Source organism: Bos indicus x Bos taurus, chromosome 3 (assembly GCF_003369695.1).
Source record: "Bos indicus x Bos taurus breed Angus x Brahman F1 hybrid chromosome 3, Bos_hybrid_MaternalHap_v2.0, whole genome shotgun sequence".
Lineage (NCBI taxonomy): Eukaryota > Metazoa > Chordata > Mammalia > Artiodactyla > Bovidae > Bos > Bos indicus x Bos taurus.
The window spans coordinates 575,764-598,731 of NC_040078.1; the positions used below are offsets into that span (position 1 = coordinate 575,764).

General features: G+C 38.5%; 1 protein-coding gene across 8 annotated transcripts in view; it reads right to left on the minus strand.

Moving 5' to 3' along the window:
* Nucleotides 1-476: 476 nt before the first annotated feature.
* Nucleotides 477-22,968, minus strand: part of DCAF6 (DDB1 and CUL4 associated factor 6) — a 183,571-nt gene continuing 161,079 nt past the window's right edge. For 5 of the 8 annotated variants that reach the window (XM_027526425.1, XM_027526419.1, XM_027526387.1 and 2 more), the window contains 5 exons: nucleotides 20,989-21,127; nucleotides 19,187-19,343; nucleotides 18,475-18,563; nucleotides 9,316-9,421; nucleotides 477-948 (listed from right to left, as the gene is read on the minus strand). In XM_027526425.1, coding sequence (XP_027382226.1) covers nucleotides 884-948; nucleotides 9,316-9,421; nucleotides 18,475-18,563; nucleotides 19,187-19,343; nucleotides 20,989-21,127 — 556 coding nt within the window. In that variant the 3' untranslated portion in view covers nucleotides 477-883. The remainder of the gene's footprint in view (nucleotides 949-9,315; nucleotides 9,422-18,474; nucleotides 18,564-19,186; nucleotides 19,344-20,988; nucleotides 21,128-22,968) is intronic. The other 3 variants (XM_027526424.1, XM_027526408.1, XM_027526426.1) reach the window with 1 other exon arrangement.

Here is a 22,968-nt window from a genome sequence, read left to right on the forward strand (position 1 = left end):
CTTAGGGGATAGGAGAGAGAATTACTGAAGGGTTAAGTCTATAGGAACAGCTTCAGGTCATAACCTGTAAGATAGACCTGGGTGTAGATGCTTAAGTTGGGTGAAGGTGGACACCAGCAAGCAGGAGGACTACGAATTAGGAGACGGGATGGTCAACATTTTCAGCTGAAATCTAGAAGGTGGAGACAGGAAGGCCAGAAGCCAGAACTCTTCAAAATAAGCTTGTGCTATTATGTTGAGTATCCATGATGCTCTGAGATTGCACGGGGACTAACCCCTGTACTTGGGTAACGAGGGACCACTAATCATGAAAGGTGATCATTGGAGATAAAGCACTTTGGAAGGAGAGATGAAAAAAAGGTCTTGTATGTAATTCTGTCAAAGAGAAGTCAAAACAGAAAAGGTTATTAAATCTAGAAGAGATTTGGAAAACGGGTCAAGACAGCAAGGCATTAAATAAAAAGTCAAATTCAGGATATCGTAAAACAACCAACTTCTTTAATTAGAAAGCAACAAACATGCAAATGGCAAGTATAGACATTTCTTTGAACCAGTATTTTCACTATTTAATGAAAATTCCTCTTCCACATTGATCCAAGCTCCCACATCCGAAGGTTAGGGAAAATATTGCACTTTGCATTTTCTACCACTCCTCACACATGGCAAAAAGTTTTTAAAACATTTTGCTAGTTTTGTTTTACACACACTCCCAAATTCATGCACACAATCATTCCAAACCAATGTTAGGTTATCCCCTCAAAAGGGAAAAACGCAAAAAAACCACAACCTTAAAATTGCACTAAAGCTCTGTAAAGAAAAAATATATATAATAAATGTCTTATACAAATTTCAGAACATCTAAGTGCTTGCCAGTAAGAGTTTATTATTCTTCATCCTCATTTTCATTCTCCTGACCAGAGCCTTCTGATCTGTCACTTTCCAACCGGTCTGGAAAACACAGAAGACAAAAAAAAACAACCTTTAGTATTACAATCAAAATAGTTGTCAATACCTTAAATAAAACTGATTAAAATGTGTATAATTCAAAATATCATCATGTGAAGATCAGCTCACAGCTATTTGTAGAAGTTATTTTTGCCTCTAGAGGCAAAGAATAAAGGAAACACAGCACTATTAACTTAGAATATTCATGTAATTCTAAATATAAAAAAAATTACAAAATAAAAACCCTAAAGATCTCGATCTATAGTGGTCTACTGCAATGATTTCAAACTGTGTTCCTAGGAGTTATATCAGGTGTCACCAATGGGAGTGAGAGGGAAGCTGTGCAAGAGCATCTGGGAATCATTCCCTAGTTGGCTCAGATGGTAAAGAATCTGTTTGCAATGCAGAAGACCCAGGTTCAGTCCCTGGGTCAGAAAGATCCTCTGGAGAGGGAAATGGCAAGCCACTCCAGTATTTCTGCCTGGAGAATCCCACAGACAGGAGCCTGGCAGGCTGCAGAGTTGGACACAACTGAAGCGACTCAGCACACAACACACGTATTTCTGGTTATAAAAATATTTCTTAAATATCTGCTATGTTCCAGGATACAGTGGTGACCAAAGCAGTCACAGGGTCTTCTCTGTCCTCAAGGAGCTTATCTAGGCTGACCACTCAAGGGAGTGTGCAATCACCATCTGGTGCGCCAGCAGGGCATGTCCTCTCAAGTTCCACGGTTTACATTTGCTGTCCCTCTGCTTGGGACACTTACCTAGTTCTTCAGCTACAAAGGTTATGCTTACTCATCTCAATACAACTATTTTTCCCTTTGTGAAACTTTGCCCATACTTTCTCAGATCCCTAACTTGCAGAATTATGAACTCCTTCCTTCAGGTTCCAGAATATTTTATATGTACCATATAATGATGCTTCTAATTGCAGTACTAGTCTGTCTGCACATCTTCTTGTAGACTGTGAGCTCCTGGGAGAGTAGGAGTTATTTCTTTTTATCTTTTATCCTCAGGGCCTAGTACAAGAGGTTCAATGAAGGTTTATCAAATAAACAAATTTAAGTGTTACTAAGATAAGACACACTGCATTAGGGCACAACGAAGGCCACAGTGTCAAGCCACTGCAGCCACCAGGATGGAGCCTTTCCATCACAGACACTTCTCCAGGGCAAGCCGGGAGGCTGAAGGTGAGACACGGGAATTATTCAGGCTTCTCAACACCGAGAGAAGATGGAATCCTGGGGCTTTATTATTCACAGGGGCTTAGATACTCCCAGTGAATTCTAAATTGTCAACACCAGTATACAGAAGGGATGTATGTTTAATTGTCCAAGTAAATTAAGATTAAATCCCCTCTATACCAACTCCATTTCAATGTCAAACTAAGAAGATAATATATGTGTATATGATTTGTAACCTGAGTTATACAAGTTTTAGTTATTAAAGTGTTCAATATACATTTGTAAGATAAGATTATAATAAATCTTCACAGGTCACTAAGGAATCTAAACACAGTGGGAGACTTTCTGATCAATAACAAGTTACCTAAGGTATATGAGTATAAAAGAGATTATGCTGTATTTATTGTGTGCGCCATTGAAGAAGGAAATGGCAACCCACTCCAGTGTTCTTGCCTGGAGAATCTCAGGGACGGGGGAGCCTGGTGGGCTGCCGTCTATGGGGTCGCACAGAGTTGGACACGACTGAAGCGACTTAGCAGCATACTTTCATGGGAGAGAACAATACATGAATTTGCTGTTCTGCTTACCTAGAGTATCATAAGTAATATACCGGTCATATTAGTGGAACATGTTTAAACAGCATCAGCATATTTTAAAATGTGCAGGATGACCCAGTTCTTTTTGGTTGTCACATTATGAATGAAGATGGGGAAATGGAGGGTTAAGATGAAATGTCACAGCCTTCAAATCCGGGAGTTTACAGCAGACATTAGAATTCTGCAAAGTCCAAAGCAAGCAACATGCAGTCCAGTGAGGGCCTAGGGTCTCTTATATAGTCACAGAGTAACTCACAGTGGCTTCTAGAATGAGGAAGGGGGCAGAATGGTTGTGTTTTTTTTTTTTCCAGATCTTTCTCACACAACTTCTGCAGAGTCATCTCTCTCAGAATGTAAACCCAATTTTTAAGAACAAAATTAAATAAAATCTTTTTGTCCACAGAGTACTACTGAGGTAATAAAACTGCAAAGCAGTTCAACACTTTCACAAATCTCTGGTTGGCAATTAAAGGCCAAGGAGGGCTGAGAACACTTGTGTTCTTTAAAATGACAACTAGAAATAATGACTTAGAAAGCCACTGTTTTCAAAAGCAAGACAACACCAAGTTGCTATTGTAAATAAGGGTTACATTTGTGGGAAGGCTCCTTTAATTCTCTTTTAGAAATACTTCTAAATTTATTTTTGAATTTTTGAATTGAAAAAAATTCAATTTTTCACAAATTGAATATTTGTGAAATTATTTTTGATCAGGAAAAATATGAGATACTATTAATAAGCTGGCTGGGGCTGGAGAGAGGGGACAACAGAGGTATGAAAACAATTACCCGAAGGAAACCTGTATTCCACAAAGAATCAATACAGTACTCCTGGTTAGCTAGAGATTTGATACTGTTAAGTTTATTCATTCACTCACCCATTCATTCAACGAGAACACTGACTGAGCAACTATTATGTGCTAGGCACTGTTCTAGGAACTAGCTATCCAGATTTGAATAAGACAAACTAGGTCTCTGGTCTTAATGAACTCACTTTCTAGAAAAGAAAAACAGAAAACAAGACAATGTATTTTTATCCTTTAATCTGTGTAACAAGGCAACAAATAAATGAAGTTAGAATAAGTACTTGAGGAAAACCAGGGAATGACCAGAGAGTAAGTGATGAGAAGGAGCGTGTGCACTTTAAGCAACTTCACAATGAGTGACTAAGGAACACTTTTCTGAGGAGGTGACACTGGAGCTGAGGCCTCAATTGTATGTTCAATTATTAGTGAAGTTGGCAAATGAACAAAGCTGTCTAAAAGGCAGCGAAACAGCCAGTGAAAAGGTCCTAAATATACTAATAAGCTTTATGAGTCTGAGGAGGAAAGCAGTCACTTACGGCTAAAATGTAGCAAGCGAGCAGAAAACAAATGCATGGACTCAGTGGCTGGTAGGTCTCTCTCTTGTAGACCGGAGTATGAAGTCTAGGTTTTATTTTATGAGCAGTGGGAAGCCCCTGAGAATTTTAAGCAAGGGTGACATAACCTAATGTACTTCTTAAAAAAGAGAGTCAGCAAACTATGGCCCCTGGGCAAACCCTCCCTTAGCCTATTTCTAGAAATAAAGTAGTATTAAGGCACACCCATGCCCTCGATCTACATATTATCTATGGCTGCTTTTGCAACACTGTCAGAAATGAGCATCTGCAACAGAAACCACATGGCCCACAAAGCCTATTTACTCTGGCCATTTAAAGAAAAGGTTTACTGACCCACAAGCAAGGAGGGATAAGAAAGCCTTCTTCCGGGATCAATGCAAAGAAATAGAGGAAAACAATAGAATGGGAAAGACAAGAGATCTCTTCAAGAAAATTAGAGATACCAAGGGAACATTTCATGCACAGATGGGCACAATAAAGGACAGAAATAGTATGGACTGAAGAGAAGCAGAAGACATTAAGAGTTGGCAAGAATACATAGAACTATACAAAAGATCTTCCCGACCCAGATAACCATGATGGTATGATCACTCACCTAGACCCAGACATCCTGGAGTGTGAAATCAAGGGGGCCTTAGGAAGCATCACTACGAACAAAGCTAGTGGAGATGATGGACTTCCAGTACAGATATTTCAAATCCTAAAAGATGATGCTGTAAAAGTGCTGCACTCAATATGCCAGCAAATTGGGAAAACTCAGCAGTGGCCACAGAACTGGAAAAGGTCAGTTTTCATTCCAATCCCAAAGAAAGGCAATGCCAAAGAATGTTCAAACTACTGCACATTTGCACTCATCTCACACACTAGTAAAGTGATGTTCAAAATTCTCTAAGCCAGGCTTCAATAGTACATGAACCGTGAACTTCTAGATGTTCAAGCTGGATTTAAAAAAGGTAGAGGAACCAGAGATCAAACTGCCAACATTCACTGGATCATCGAAAAAGGAAGAGAGTTCCAGAAAAACCTCTAATTCTGCTTTATTGACTATGCCAAAGCCTTTGACTATGGATCACAACAACCTGTGGAAAATTCTGACAGAGATGGGAATACCAGACCACCTGACCTGCCTCTTGAGAAATCTGTATGCAGGTCAAGAATCAACAGGTAGAACTGGACATGGAACAACCGACTGGTTCCAAATCAGGAAAGGAGTACATCAAGGCTGTATATTGTCACCCTGCTTATTTAATTTAAATGCAGAGTACATCATGCGAAATGCTGGGCTGGATGAAGCACAAGCTGGAATCAAGATTGCCGGGAGAAATATCAATAACCTCAGATATGCAGATGACACCAGTCTTATGGCAGAAAGCAAAGAAGAACTAAAAAGCCTCTTGATGAAAGTGAAAGAGGAGAATGAAAAAGTTGGCTTAAAACTCAACATTCAGAAAACTAAGATCATGGCATCCAGTCCCATCACTTCATGGCAAATAGATGGGGAAACAATGGAGACAGTGACAGACTTTATTTTCTTGGGCTCCAATATCACTGCAGATGGTGACTGCAACCATGAAGTTAAAAGATGCTTGCTCCTTGGAAGAAAAGCTATGACCAACCTAGACAGCACATTAAAACACAGAGACATTACTCTGCCAACAAAGGTTCGTCTAGTCAAAGCTATGGTTTTTCTAGTAGTCATGTATGGATGTGAGAGTTGGACTATGGAGAAAGCTGAGTGCTGAAGAATTGATGCTTTTGAACTGTGATATTGGACAGGACTCTTGAGAGTCCCTTGGACTGCAAGGAGATCAAAGCAGTCCATCCTAAAAGAAATCAGTCCTGAATATTCCTTGGAAGTACTGATGCTAAAGCTGAAAATCCAATACTTTGGCCACCTGATGCGAAGAACTGACTCATTGGAAAAGACCCTGATGCTGGGAAAGACTTATGGCAGAAGGAGAAGGGTATGACAGATGATGAGATGGTTGGATTGCATCACTAACTCAATGGACATGAATTTGAGTAAGCTCCGGGAATTGGTGATGGACGGGGAAGCCTGACATGCTGCATGCAGTCCATGGGGTCGCAGAGTTGGACACAACTGAGCGACTGAACTGAACTTACTGACCCACATTTTAAAAAAGCCTCCTCTGACTGCTGTGGAAATCAGACTATACAAAAGTGAGAGCAGAAGTGGGGAGACCAAGATAGATGAATATGGATTGTATTCTGGAGTAAAGCTACCCTAATTGATGGAGTGAATTTGTACATGAATGGGTAAGTGCCTGTACGTTCAGTGTGATGTTAGCTCTACAGATATGGCTATTTAGATCTACATCTGCCATGTTCCAGAGGTAGCAACAAATGCTTCTGGGTTTTATAAACCATGTTAACACTGGACTTTATCCTAAGAGCATGGGGAGGCACAAGAGAATTTTAAAGAGGGGAGTAAACTGAGTAGATTGTAACATATTCTAGAAGAGTTTGGAATGGTTCACACACCATCTCTCCAAAGCCTGTCAAAGCTTCTAGGAATCTCAGAATTGCCTTTATCTCTCATGAAGTTGCCTAAACTAAAAGCTGTTAGTAGAGCATTCATGAGAAAATTTTGGGTGTTTTTTTTAAAATACAGAAGCTCAAATCCTATTCAGATAAAATGAATCAGGATCTTTAGTGCGTAGGAACCAGGTATTTGTAGTTTTGAAAAGGAGATTTAAAGCGCACATCATTGTACTTGGAATACAGGACAATGAAGAAAAGGAGAGGAAAGGAGTAGCTGACTCATCAAATAACTAGATATCTTAAGAATAAAAGCAGCAGAAATATCAACTCTTGGTTATCTTTTCCTATCAAGGATTTTACTTAAGAGAAACAAGAGGGTGAGTTAGGTTGACTAAGCCAACTACCAAGTGTCTCCCTTTGATTGCTGGCAAAAAAAAACAAAAACAATAGAATAAAGAAAACCTTTATATTATAAGCAGCTAATTCTAAAATCAAAGAAGGAGAGTAGTAACTGAGTTAACAAACCACTGATACATCAGCACGCATTTAAAATAGATTCTTGCACAAATGAAAGGAGAAACAGTTTCCTATAGGCAAACTCAGAAAGAGCCATTCACCTGATGAACTCTATATGAAAATTTAGTTATCATCATCAGCAAATTTAGTTATCATAATCAGCACATGTTTTTCCTGTTCTATAAAACAGTGCCTCCTCAAATCTGAAGTCAAGTGAATTTTAAGAGTACTGCTTCTTATTGAAGAAAACAGATCAAAAGATGTCACAGTGAATAACATGGGGGCAAAAGAAGTACCACGATAATATGCTGTTGGATTGCAAACATTTTCTGTTTTCATTTTAGGTTTATTTTTTGTTTTGCTTTAACCATTTGAAATTTTTATTCTTTCCTTGTAATAGTTGATATTGACAATTTGAGGGTTTTCTTTCCAGCTCCTTTAATTACAGACATAAGGAGAGTCTTTAAATTTGTAGATGTACCACAGTCTCTTCCAGGACTTAAGACAAATGCTATATACTCTTTTTTTCTGCCAGGAATACTTATGTCTCCCTTCCCCACTCTCTGAGGAAATGATATGCAGTCTGCCGTTTATATAGACCTGAGGGTCTGTAACAGAAAGGTGAAAGTGAAAGTCACTCAGTCGTGTCTGACTCTTTGTGACCCCATGGACCCCACCAGGCTCTTCTGTCCATGGAATTCTCAAGGCCAGACTATTAGAGCGGGTAGCCATTCCCTTCTCCAGAGGATCTTCCCAACCCAGGGATCGAACCCAGGACAGAAGTTATTCTAACAAAGAGTGAGGGTGGGAGGGGACAGCATGACTGTAAAGATTCTGAGGCAGGAAAGAGTTTGAGGTACCCACAGATTTAGAGAGGGCCAGAGAGGATGGAGAAGAAACTGGCAACCCACTCCAGTGTTCCTGCCTGGAGAATCCCAGGGACGGGGGAGCCTGGTGGGCTGCCATCTATGGGGTTGCACAGAGTTGGGCACAACTGAAGCAACTTAGCAGCGGCAGCACAGAGAATGGAGAGGACAGAGAAGGAAAGAATGGACTAGAAAAACAGTTTGAAATCAGCTCATCCAGAGGACTGCATGTCTTATTCATGACTTGAATATGTTCCTGCAACTGAAATTTGTAGGTAAAAGGAGAGTAAATGCTTGGAAGCTAGTTTCAAATTCAGGCTTTACCGTTTATCAGTTGTGTGACCTGCAGTGAGTTATTAAAAATACTCTACTATGTAGAGGGCTGGAGCTAACTGAGGATAGATTTGTGAAATGATTGGTATGCTGCCTGATTCATTAAAGGTACTCTATACATGGTTGGTGTTATTAAACAGTACTCAACATATAAAGAAATTTGTGTTATCAGTGAAGTGATAAACATTTTGTTTATAATGGATATTGGATACTTTCTATTGTTATGAACACAGGTTATTCTATTCCTTCTTGAAAATTAGTTATAATATAATGTAATTAATTGTAATGTGAAGTTTTGTATCTGAAGCACTGAACCCCATGGTTTATCTTCTAAAACAAACACACAAAAATTAGAAAAATACATTGAGCTATTGTTTCAAATCTTTGTAGTAATACATTCATTTTTGTCTGGGCTGTGATTGATTTTGGCCAAATGTATCATTAAAAGTTACTTACTTACATAAACCTTAACACATCTTAAGGTTTATGATATGATATTCCACTCTGAGAAGAAAACCATAGCTAATAAAAGATTTGAAGTGATGTCATCTTTTCATTAGGACAGTTCAATAAAGTTGGCTCATGGGGATACAAATTACTGTACTAAGATCAAGAATTCATACCACTCAGTTCAAAAGTTAAGCCGCCTTCTATGTAGTCTGAGAGGACCTAATGTCAGCAAGAAATACACTTCTTGTGTTTAAAAAAAAAGTTAAAAAGTTAAGGCCAAAAAAAGTTGGCCTTGATCTTGTAATTTAAGGAGATTAATAAAATCTCTGAATTTTTTGGCCACGCCATGCAGCATGTGGGATCTTAAGTTTCCCAACCAGGTATGGAACCCCTGCCCCCTGCAGTGGAAGTGCAAGTCCTAGCTACTGGACTGTCAGGAAAATCCCCTTTTCCCCTTAAATATAAATCCCTTTAACGTCAATCTTAAATAATGTTTTTTCAAATATAATAATGATTTTAAGGCATACTGACAGTTCTTACCAGCTCGAATATGGTTCAGTGAAGCCAACATCCTCAACATGAAAGAGGCTGGAACTGTAATGGTATTTCTAGTCTCTTCCAGCATGAGTTCATTTCGAGTTATAACCTATGAGACAAGTTAAATAACCATGTCAAAGATCATAGAGTAACTGTATGTTTTCCTTAGATACTAGGAGAACTGTAAAGAATTAACAGGAATTACTTCATTCTTCACATATATCTATATGAGTCTATATTACCATCTTAAGGCTGCTGCTGCTAAGTTGCTTCAGTCGTGTCTGACTCTTTGCGACCCCATAGATGGCAGCCCACCAGGCTTCCCCATCCCTGGGATTCTCCAGGCAAGAACACTGGAGTGGGTTGCCATTTCCTTCTCCAATGCGTGAAAGTGAAGTCGCTCAGTCGCGTCCGACTCCCAGCGACCCCATGGACTGCAGCCCACCAGACTCGTCCATCCATGGGATTTTCCAGGCAAGAGTACTGGAGTGGGGTGCCATTGCCCTCTTAAGGCCACCCAATGCCAAATAATTACTTTAGCTTGTAATCAACAGAGTAAGATCAGAGAACACTACTCTTTAACTGGAAGAAAGACAAAGGTCAAACCCTGAGGCTACCTGAAACACATAAGAATTCAATTTACTTTTACTTATAATTTGTTTATAAAAGCAGAGCAGTCTACTTTGTGTCCGCTTATTATTTTTTTCCCTCTAGTGGAACTGATATTTCTAGTGACAGCACTGTTAGATTATTATCCCTGGGTCATTTGTGCCCCTCAAGGAAAATGTTACGTTAACTTCAAAGTTAACTTCAAAAATAAACCTCTGGATGAGAGTTACCAATGAACTGTGTCTTAAGTATGAAGAATAGGACTAAAGAACATCCATGAACATCTATGGATTTAATGTATAATTATAGACAAAGGAAAAAAGAGGAAACCAAAGGGAATGGCAAAGGAAAAACAGAAAGAAAGGAAGGAAAGCAGTAAAGGAAGAAAAGACACTAACCTGATCAGCAGTCCCCCAACGACATTACATTGTCAACTCATGAGGGTGCCCACAGGGCCCTGTACAGCCCGGCCTCATGAGGCCCGCTGAGCTGCTTTCTTATGTGTCCTCAGCACGCAGATGGCTCACCCACCTTACAGCAACTTGAAACACGCTGATCCTTCTCTCTCAAATGTTCCTTTGGTCCTGGTCTACCTGGTAAACTCAGTCCAATTCTGATTTCCTCTGTGAAGACCTTCCCATCCCATTTACTCCAATTGAAAATTCCTTTCTACGAGTTTCCAGAACACTACGTGTACATTTCTGACACTGACCACACTGTACTCTGGTTGTTCATATGTCTGTTTTTTCCCACTAGTCTTTGGGTTCTGAAGGAAAGGGTTTATCTTTTAAAATCCAGGATTCTACCTGATATAGGGGCTTCCTATGTGGCACCTGCTTGCCGATAAAGGAGACAAAAGAGACTTGGGTTCGATAGCTGCGTTGGGAAGACCCCCTAGAATAGGAAATAGCAACCCACTCCAGTATTCTTGCTTGGAAAATTCCATGGACAAGGGGCCTTAAGTGTTTAATATAGGTCTATTGACATAATGAGTAAAAATATACGTGGGAATCTCACTATGAACCGTCAACCGTGGCGTACAGAACGAGTTTTTCAATTTACTAATATTTTTAGCAATGCACCCCTTATTGTTTTAAGAGAGGGCTGTTGTTCAGTTATCAAATCCTGTCCAACTTTTTGCAACCCATGAACTACAGCATGCCAGGCTCCTTCACTATCTCTGAGAGTTTGTTCAAATGCCTGTCCATTGAGTCGGTGATGATATCCATCTCATACTCTGCCTCCTCCTTCTCCTCCTACCTTCATTTTTCCCCAGCATCAATGAGTCAGCTCTTCACCTCAAGTGGCCAAAGTACTGGAGTTTCAGCTTCAATATCAGTCCTTCCAGTGAATAGTCAGGACTGATATCCTTAAGGGTTGACTGGTTTGATTTCCTTGCAGTCCAAGGGACTCTCAAGAGTCTTCTCTAACACCACAGTTGAAAAGCGTTACTTCTTTAGTGCTCAGCCTTCTTTATGGTTCAACACTCATATCAGTACATGACAACTGGAAAAACCACAGCTCGGATTATACAGACCTTTGCCAGCAAAGTGATGTCTCTACTTTTTAATACACTGTCTAGGTTTGTTACTGCTTTCTTTCCAAGGAGCAAGCATCTTTTAATTTTATGGCTGCAGTCACTGTCCACAGTGATTTTGGAGCCAAAGGAAATAAAATTTGTCACTGCTTCCACTTTTCTCCATCAAGCTGCCATGAAATGATGGGACTGGACGCCATGATGTTTTTTGAATGCTGAGTTTTAAGCCAGCTTTTTCATTCTCCTCTTTTATCCTCATCAACAGGCTCTTTAGTTCCTCTTTCAGTTCAGTTCAGTCACTCAGTCATTTCTGATTCTTTGCAACCCCATGGACTGCAACATGCCAGGCTTATTCAAACTCATGTCCAAGGAGTCGGTGATGCCATCCAATCTTTTCATCCTCTGTCATCCCTTCTCCTCCCGCATTCAATCTTTCCAAGCATCAGGGTCTTTTCCAATGAGTCAGTTCTTCACATCAGGTGGCCAAAGTATTGGAGTTTCAGCCTCAGCATCAGTACTTCCAATGAACATTCAGGACTGATTTCCTTTAGGATTGACTGGTTGGATCTCCTTGCAGTCCAAGGGACTCTCAAGAGTCTTTTCCAACATCACAGTTCAAAAGCATCAATTCTTCAAATCTCAGCTTTCTTTATAGTCCAACTCTCACATCCATACATGACTACTAGAAAAACCATAGCTTTGACCAGACGGACCTTTGTAGGCAGAGTAATGTCTCTGCGTTTTAATGTGGTGTCTAGGTTGGTCATAGCTTATCTTCCAAGGAGCAAGCATCTTTTAATTTCATGGTTGCAGTGACCATCTGCAGTGATTTCTGAGCCCAAGAAAATAAAGTCTGTCACTGATCCATTATTTGCCCATCTATTTGCCATGAAGTGATGGGACTGGATGCCATGATCTTAGTTTTCTGAATGTTGAGCTTTAAGCCTGCTTTTTCATTCTCCTCTTTCACTTTCATCAAGAGGCTCTTTAGTTCTTCTTTGCTTTCTGCCATAAAGACTGGTGTCACCTGCATATCTGAGGTTATTGATATTTCTCCCGGCAATCTTGATTCCAGCTTGTGTTTCATCCAGCCCGGCATTTCACATGATGCACTCTGCATATAAGTTAAATAAGCAGGGTGACAATATACATCCTTGACAAACTCCTTTCCTGATCTGGAACCAGTCGGTTGTTCCATGTCCAGTTCTACCTGTTGTTTCTTGATCTGCATACAGATTTCTCAGGAGGCATGTCAGGTGGTTTGGTATTCCCATCTCTGTAAGAATTTTCCACAGTTTGTTGTGATACATAACAGATTTGTGCCTGGAGAATTCCATGGACATAGAAGCATGACAGACTATACAGTCCATGGAGGGGGGGACACAACTGAGCAACTAACACTTTCACTTTACCTAATGGAGGAAAGTTTACTTTCCTCCATAAGAGTGGTGTCACCTGCCTATCTGAGGTTATTTCTCCTGGCATTCTTAATTCCAGTTTGTGAGTCATCCAGCCCAGCTTTTTGCATGAGGAACTCTGAATGTAAGTTAAATAAACAAGGTGAGATCTCTAGTCTTTCCCATTCTATTGTTTTCCTCTATTTCTCTGCACTAATCACAGAGGAAGGCTTTCTTATCTTTCCTTTTCTCCTTTGCCTTTAGCTTCTCTTCTTTTTTCAGCTATTTGTAAGACCTCCTCAGACAATCATTTTGCCTTTTTGCATTTCCTTTTCTTGGGGATGGTCTTGATCACCGCCACCTGTACAATGCCATGAATTTCTGTAAATCATTCACCACGCACTCTATCAGATCTAATCCCTTGAATCTACTTCTCGCTTTCACTACATATTCGTAAGGGATTTGATTTAGGTCATACCTGAATGGTCTGGTGGTTTTCCCTACTTTCTTCCATATGAGTCTGAATTTGGCAATAAGGAATTCGTGATCTGAGCCACAGTCAGCTCCTGGTCCTGTTTTTGCTGACTGCATAGAGCTTCTCCATCTTTGGCTGCAAAGAATATAATCAGTCTGATTTCAGAATTGACCATCTGGTGATGTTTATGTGTAGAATTGTCTCTTGTGTTGTTGGAAGAGGGTGTTTGCTATGATCAGTGCATTCTCTTGGCAAATCTCTGTTTTCAGAAGACTTTGCCCTGCTTCATTCTGTACTCCAAGGCCAAATCTGCCTGTTACTCCAGGTATCTGTTGACTTCCTACTTTTGCATTCCAGTCCCCTATAATGAAAAGGACATATTTTTGGGTGTTAGTTGTGGAAGGTCATGTAGGTCTTTACAGAACCATTCAACTTCAGCTTCTTCAGCATTACTGGTTGGAGCATAGACTTGGATTACTGTGATATTGAATGGTTTGCCTTGGAAACGAACAGAGATCATTCTGTTGTTTTTGAGATTGCATCCAAATACTGCATTTCAGACTCTTTTGTTGACTATGATGGCTACTCCATTTCTTCTAAGGGATTCCTGCCCACAGTAGTAGATATAATGGTCATCTGAGTTATATTCACCCATTCCAGTCCATTTTAGTTCACTGATTCCTAGAATGTCAATGTTCACTCTTGTCATCTCCTGCCTGACCACTTCCAATTTGCCTTGATTCATGGGCCCAGAATTGAGCCACAGTGGGTGGGGGCTGTCCTTTTGTGATCAGTAAGCTTTGAGGAGCAGGCATCAATCGGCAGAGTGGAGAAAGTGGGGACAGGGTGGGTAGGGGGCAGCTGGTACTGCCATATATCTGAAGCTGGAGCCCACAGCATCACCCCCTCTTCTCTCTCGGTGGGAAGAAGCGGTGAGGCAAAGAAACTCCAATTAGCTCTTTCCAGGCTGCAGTCCATGGGGTTGCTAGGAGTCGGATACGACTGAGTGACTTCACTTTCACTTTTCACTTTCATGCATTGGAGAAGGAAATGGCAACCCACTCCAGTATTCTTGCCTGGAGAATCCCAGACATGGGGGAGCCTGGTGGGCTGCCGTCTATGGGGTCGCACAGAGTCGGACATGACTGAAGGGACTTAGCAGCAGCAGTAGCAGCATGGGCCCAACATTCCAGATTCCTACGCAATGCTGCTCTTTACAGCATAGGACTTTACTTCCATAACTAGTCACATCCACAACTGGGTGTTGTTTTTGCTTTGGCTCCGTCTCTTCATTCTTTCTGGAGTTATTTCTCCACTGATCTCCAGTAGCATATTGGGCACTTACTGACCTGGGGAGTTCATCTTTCAGTGTCCTATCTTTTTGCCTTTTCATACTGTTCATGGGGTTCTCAAGGCAAGAAAACTGAAGTGGTTTGCCATTCCCTTCTCCAGTGTTACTTCCTCTTTACTTTCGTCCATTAGAGGGGTAACACCTGCTGTTATTTCTCCTGGCAATCTTGATTCCAGCTTGTGCTTCATCCTGCCCAGCATTTTACATGATGAACTCTGCATATAAGTTAAATAAGCAAGCCTTGATGTATTCCTTTCCCAATTTTGAACCCATCAGTTGTTCCATGTCTGGTCCTAACTATTGCTTCTTGACCCGCATGTTGATTTCTCAGGAGACAGGTACTAAGTGAGTGTTAGTTGCTCAGTTGTGTCCATCACTTTTGTGAACCCTTCGACTATAGCCTACCATGATCCTCTGTCCATGGAATTCTCCAAGCAAGAATACTGGAGTGGGCTGCCATTCCCGTCTCAGGGTATCTTCCCAACCCAGGTTATCAAACCTGGGTCTCCTGCACTGCAAGTGGATCCTTTACTATTGAACCATCAGGAAAGCCCAGAGGCAGGTAAGGTGGTCCATCTCTTTGAGAATTTTCCACTACTTGTTGTGATTCATAACAACCTACAGTTTAGCACAGTTAATGAAGCAGAAGTAAATGTTTCCTTGGAATTCCCTTGATTTTTCTGGGATTCAACAAATGTTGGCAGTTTGATCTCTAATTTCTCTGCCTTTTCTAAATCCAGCTTGTACATCTGGAAGTTCTTGGTTCACATACTGCTGAACCCTAGCTAGAAGGATTTTGAGCATAACCTTACTAGCATGTGAAATGAGTGCAATTGTGAGGTAGTTTGAACATTTTTTCACATTGCCTTTCTCTGAGATTAGAATGAAGATTGATCTTTTCCAGTCCTGTGGCCACTGCTAAATTTTCCAAATTTGCTTACATACTGAGTGCAGCACTTTAACAGCATTATCCTATTTTAGGATTTTAAATAGCTGAGTTGGAATTCCATCACCTCCACTAGCTTTGTTTGTAGTGATGCTTCCTAAGGCCCACTTAACTTCACACTCCAGGATGTCTGGGGCTCTAGGTGAGTGACCACATCATTGTTGTTATCTGGGTCATTAAGACCTTTTTGTATAGTTCTTCTGTGTATCCTTGCCACCTCTTCTTAGTATCTTCTGCTTCTGTTAGGTCCTTACAGTTTCTGTTCTTTATTGTGCCCATCCTTACATGAAATGTTCCCATGTTATCTCCTATTTTCTTGAAGAGTTCTCTAGTCTGTCCCATTCTATTGTTTTCCTCTATATCTTTGCATTGTTCATTTAAGAAGGCCTTCTTATCTCTCCTTGCTATTCTCTAGAACTCTGCATTCAGTTGGGTATATCTTTCCCTTTCTCCCTGGCCCTTCACTTCTGTTTTCTCAGCTATTTGTAAAGCCTCCTCAGGCAACCACTTTGCCTTCTTGAATTTCTTTTTCTTGGGGATGGTTTTGGTCACTGCTTCTCGTATGTTACAAACCTCTGTCCATAGTTCTTTACGCACACTCTACCAGATCTAATCTCTTGAATCTATTCATCATCTCCACTGTATAATAAAGAGGGATTCGATTAAGGTCATACCTGAAAGGCCTAGTTATTTTCCCCACTTTCTTCAACTTAAGCCTGAATTTTGCAATAAGGAGCTCATGATCTGAGCCACAGTCAGCTCCAGGTCTTATTTTTGCTGACTGTCAAGAGCTTCTCCATTTTCAGCTGCAAAAAAATATCAATCTGATTTTACTATAGACCACCTGGTGATGTTCACATGTAGAGTGTTCTCTTGTGTTGTTGGAAAAAGGTGTCTTTGTGACCAGCGTGTTCTCTTGACAAAACTCTATTAGGCTTTGCCCTGTTTCATTTTGTATTCCAAGGCAAAACTTGCATGTTACTCCAGGTATCTCCTGACTTCCTACTTTTGCAATTGAATCCCTTATGATGAAAAGGACATCTTTTTTTGGTGTTAGTTCTAGAAAGTCTTGTAGGTCTTCACAGAACCATTCAACTTCAGCTTCTTTGGCATTAATGGTTAGGGTATAGACTTGGATTACTGTGATATTGAATGGTTTGCCTTGGAGACAAACCAAGACAAACCAATGATCATTCTGTCATTTTTGAGATTGTACCCATGTACTGCATGTCAGACTCTTGTTGACTATGACGGCTACTCCATTTCTTACAAGGGATTCTTGCCCACAGTAGTAGAATCAAAGGTCATCTGAATTAAATTCACCCATTCCTGTCCATTTTAATTCACTGATTCCTAAGATGTTGATTTTTATTCTTGTCTCTCCTGCTTGACCAAGTCCAATTTACCTTGATTCATGGACCTAACATTCCTATGCAATATTGTTCTTTACAACATTGGACTTTATTTTCACCACCAGATACATCCACAACTGAGTGACATTTCTTCTTTGGCTCAGCCACTTCATTCTTTCTGGAGCTATTAGTAATTGCCCTCTGCTCTTCCCCTGTAGCATCTTCTGATATGGGGGCCCATCTTCCAGTATCATATCCTTTTGCTTTTTCATCCTGTTCATAAGATTCTTGCAACAAGAATAGTGGAGTGCTTTGCCATTTCCTCCTCCAGTGGACCACGTTTTTTCAGAACTCTTTTTCTCTCTCGGGTGGCTGTCACAGCATGTGGCTCATAGCTTTATTGAGTTATGGAAGCCCCTTTGCCATGACAAGGCTGAGGTCCACGAAGGGGTAAGAGGTAGCAGTATCAACCTTAGTTGCACTCACCTCCTCACAGAAGCTCAGTAATTCATTAGTAGCTGATTAACTCAATGGATCCTTATTTTCCTTATAAGAAATACTTGTATGAAATCTTAAATGAAACCCATAAATGGAAACTCTGTTTGGAGCTGAGGAAATACCCAGAGTTTAGCTTTCATATCATACATCTTCCTGCTTCGAATCCTGCAAAAAACCTACAGCTTCTGAGAACTTAATTTCAAAAATACTGATGCAACAGCAGCTTCAGAAGCTGAGGAAACCTTAAAATAAAATCATAAAGTAAAAGAGTCTCTGATCATTTGTTCTGCTACCCATTTGGCTATGATTATGGAGAAAAGTTACAGTAAAACTACTTTCTTAAAAGGACACAGGCTTTTTTTTTTTTTTTTAATTATTCTTCATTGCATCAAGCCAAAATAGTCAATCTATTCGACTATAATAAACTTTATCTGTTACTACTGATAATCAACATTCTAATTATCAAAACAGTATTTCAGTTTTTATCTCTCTAGTATTGTGGGCATGTTTTATTCTTTTCTTTTTCTTAAAATTTGACCTCATTAAGTGAATTAACTTGCTTTGATTCTTCTTAAAACAGCATTTCAGGGGCCTCCCTGATGGCTCAATGATAAACAATCTGCCTGCCAATGAAAGAGACATGGGTTTGATCTCTGACCGGGGAAGGTCCCACATGCCGTGGAGCCACTAACCCTTTGTGCCACAACTATTGAGCCTGAGCGCTAGAGCCCAAGAGCTGCAACCGCTGGGCCCTCATGCCACAGCTACTGCAGTCCACGTGCCTAGAGCTCAAGCTCTGCAGCAAGAGGAGCCACTGCAATGAGAAGCCCACACACCACAACTACAGAGTAACTCCCATTTGGTGCAACTAGAGAAAGCCCACACAGCAGTGAAGGCACAGCACAACCAAAAAATATATACATAAATAAATAAAATTATTAAGCATTTCAGGAACAAAGTGAAATATGTTCTATAATAAATATAACAAAAATCTTACTTCATCAGCAAGTTTTCGGTTAAAAATCCTTGATTCCTCTAGTGGTGACCAGATTTTTATGTCATAATCTATGCCAGATGAAGCGAGAACTAGAAAAAATAGTTCACATTAATATAAAGCTTAGAAATGTCATTAATTCACTTAAATGTGTAATGTATATATGCATGGATGTATATATTCAGCAAAACTGAGTTAGAATGGACATTGTACTGATACGTTTAACTGTTAACCGAGAATACTGTTTTGAAGATTTCCTAAAAGTTACCCTATAATACAATTTTAAAACCATCTTGAAATCACTCAAATTTTTTTCCTATTTACTGTTCTTTTATGAGAAACATGGGAATGTCAAATGGAAGGTAAGAACAAGTCATTGCTCCTTTGTTCTGGTAAATTAATTCTGATATGTAAAGACTAACAGGCACAGAAGTTCCATTTGGTTAAGCAGGGAAAAGTCCAATCAACTGAAGCTCTTATAGCTGATAAAACTAAGAAGAACTATTAGGAGAATAAACTTTTTAATCTATTTCCCTCTATTTTCAGCCAAAAACAGGTTGTAAACTTTTTTTGTTTTAAACCCAAGAAGAGCAATACTTGACCCTAGTAGCTGCCTACTAGGATAATTTGGATTATTCTTACAACTAGAAAAAAGTTGAAGCTGATTAATCATACTAATGATTTTGAACCCTTGCCTTATAAAAGGTCATCTTACTTGGGTCAAACGGGTGGGGCTGCAGGCAGTTTACCACATGATTATCAGCCTCCAGAAGCATTAAATGCTCAGCAGTGTGACGATCCCAGATGAAGATATGGCCGCAGTCAGAACCACTCATTACAAAGTTGGCACCCCAGAAATTGGCTTCTTTTATCTAAGGGTTAAGAAAAACAGAAAATTATAAGAGATTTCAAATCAAAGTTATTAAAAAAAGATTTTTCTATTCTCAAGTTTAAAAAATTAATTGGCTTAGAAAATAAAAAATTGAAGAGAATCTTTGTCTTCCAGTATATTGACCATGACAGAGATTTATTAGTAGGGATAAAATGGAAGAAAATAAAGTCCCCCATGATGAAGGTAAGTATTTTATTTTGTTCGATATTATATTTATAGTGCTTGAAACAGTACCTGGGCACACAGTAGGTGCTGAGTTAATAACTGCTAAATGAATGAATGAGATTTCTGGGTTATGGACAATATAATGAAAATTTATATACAGATGTCACTGAACTTTCCAAAACTGGTTCCATTGTCGCTTTAAAAGATAATATAAACAATTCATAGAAAAAAATGAATTGCTCCCCCCAGTATTTTGCTTTATGCCAAAGAACAAAATTACCAACCTTTTTATTAGCTATCAGAAGTTCTCACAATCAAGAAGCAAAGATATAAATACATATTTACTTTCATGAAGCGATGAAACAAAGGACATGTTAAGATGATTATGATGGAGTTTTTCGGCAGATGCACAAAATGAACCATCAAAAATCTTTGTATTTCAGATCAGAATTTTTGAAATCATATTACGTGCAGCTGCGACTTTGACATTTTTGGCAGCAAAGGAGGGGAGCCAGTTTTCTTGTTACTTGCAGCTACTATTCTATTTACTTGTCTTCTATTTTTTTCCATTCCTATCCCCAGTTATTTCCATCCAAAATTTTAACCATAGAAACACAAGAAATACAAATTGATTGCTTCTATTAATAATGAGTAGTCCTTGTAAAATAAGTAAATTGCTACTACATGGTATCTATAAAAAGAGCTAATTATTTCCTCATCCCAAAGTTACTTTTTCCCTCTACCCTAAAGAAAGTAGATTGAAATTGATTCTGTAGATACTTTTTGAAAACTCAAGGAATATATGAGAACACTTTCAGATATGAATGGTTCAGAGTGACAGCTGTTAATCATCTCACAAGATTTTCTCAGTAAATAGTTAAAATTGCATTATGTAGATAGACTTCTGGGTTATAAACACTTGAAAAGATCTTAGATATCATCTGGTCTGTTTTTACTTCATAGATGAGGAAATTGAAGTTTAGAAAGACAAGGTGACTAAAACAAATCTTTATCAATCTTTTAAAAAGTTATAATTAATCTGACTATATTTTGTAATGAACCTGGATTTCATATATCCAAATCTTTCTCTGTACAACCAACAAAAGAAACTAATATGAACTAAAAAAAAATCTACTAGGAAAGTAGATAGCAAGTATGAGAGAGCAAAAAAGAAGCAATGGTTACCTATATAAGCTAACATTTTTAAAGTTCTATAATAGTTCCTCAGTAGGGTAGAGTTTTCTTATAAAAAATAATGCTCTTTCACAACATATTATAGGACAAAAAGAACTATATTTGAGTAAAGAGATAACTGGGAAAGTGCAATAAATGCTATGTACAGAGATAATTACACAGAATATAGTAGAATCACACTGGCATATATAAAAACAACCATTATGGAAAAAAATTCATATTATGAAACTGCAGTTCTTCCAAACAATGTCATCAGTATATGGTACCATTGTCCTTGAGTTGCGATGGCCCTTATAAACCATCTTTACTAGTGGCCTTCTAATGTTCAAAGTATCCAATTCCTCCATTTCTTTCCTTTCTTTTCTCCGCCTGAAGAACTCCTGAATGCGGGCAACAGCAGAGCGTCTATGAATTACATATTAAAAGAAAAATACAGAAATAAATATAAAACATTCACAGGCCACTACAGAATGAAAGTGAGCAACATTAAAGTCAAGTGAAATCTAGAAATTATTTAAACTCAACATTATCTCAATAAGGCATCCCCAATCAAAAGCATAAAAAGGCAGACAAAACAGTAAGACTACATCAAACTAGTTGAGTTACTAAAACAAAATGTTTTAGTTAAGAGATCATTTAGAAATTTGGTACTGGTTGAGAGTAAAGGAAATAGCATGCGGCACACTATTTAAACGGCTATTTTATAAGAATATAATACAGACAAAATTAATATGCAATTTACTATACATAAAACAAAACCTACTCAATATTATATGTCCTCTCCATATTTAGGAAATACAAAGGCATAAACAGAAACCAAAAAAAGAAACTAAAGGTAACATATAATTGCTGTGGATGTTTTGAGATTTTGTTTAAAGGAGATTTTGTTCTCAGCAAAGAATAAACTAGTCAAGGAAAGAATATTGATATCTATGAATAAAACAAGGATCTTCTAATAGAATCTATTCTACATGAACTTCATATTAGAGTACAGAATGGAACTAATGAGGCTGATTTTTACTTTCCTAAGAACCCAGTTGGGTCACAGAGCTAGAGAGGAAGAACAATGGACCCTCTTTAAGACTGATTTCATTACTAGAAGAAACTTTCCCCTAAATAACTGTTAGTTTGAACTTGTTATTTAAAACATTATATTCTGCAATATAATAAACAAAAATCCAAAATATATCAAGTGTCTACAAATCAGTATGAAAAATAAGTACTATAATAGAAAAATAATGACATGAACAAAGAAATTACAGAAGAAAGAGACTGTTAATAAATATGCAAAAAGATGCTTAGCCTCACTAATAATAAGAGAAATTCATCTTTTTGTATATCTATCATATTAAAATTTTTTTTACATCTATCAGAGTGGCAAGAGCACAGGAAAACAGGCACTACTGGTAGGAGTTTGAAGGTTTTATATATTAAAAAAAAAAAAGCAGTCTTTGGCTGTAAATTTTCACTTATGTAGAAACATATACAGGAAGGTGTAAGTCAGAAAGGTGTAGCTCACTGCATGCAAAATAGGCCCATGTAACCAGCACAAGTATTGAGAAATAGAGAATAAATAGAATTCAGAAGCCTCCCATTCTCCATTTCTATTATTATGCTGCACTATTCTGACTTCTAACATGATGGGTTAATTTTTGCCTGTTTCATTAATTAAACAAAATCATATGATGTATTTTGTGTCTAGCTTCTTTAGCTCAACATTATATTTGTCAGATTCATCCATGTTGCTGTATTTAGCTGTAGTTCATTCATTCTCTTTGCTGTACAATACTACTTTACATAAATACATTATAATTTATGTATCCATACAACTGTTGGTAGACACTGGGTTGTTTACAGGATTTGATGACAAAAATAGTGCTCTGATGAATATATGTACGTATTTCTCTTGAGCATATATTTAGAAGTAGATATGCTGGCCCACAGTATATACATATGTTTATCTTAATAGATACTCTCAAACAACTTTCCAAAGTGGTTACAGCAGTTTATAATCCCACTGGCAGTATATTACTGTTCCAGTACAATATATTTTTGAGGAGAAATTAAATAATATCCATTAAAACCTAAAATATGTATTTGTTTTGATGTAGCGATCTTATCTTTTAATAAATGCATGCTATAAAAGACATATGCAAATATCCATGTTTTTTCACAATATAAATATACACATACACACATATATTCACCACAGCAGTTTGAGAAACACTGCAATAATCTAAATGTTT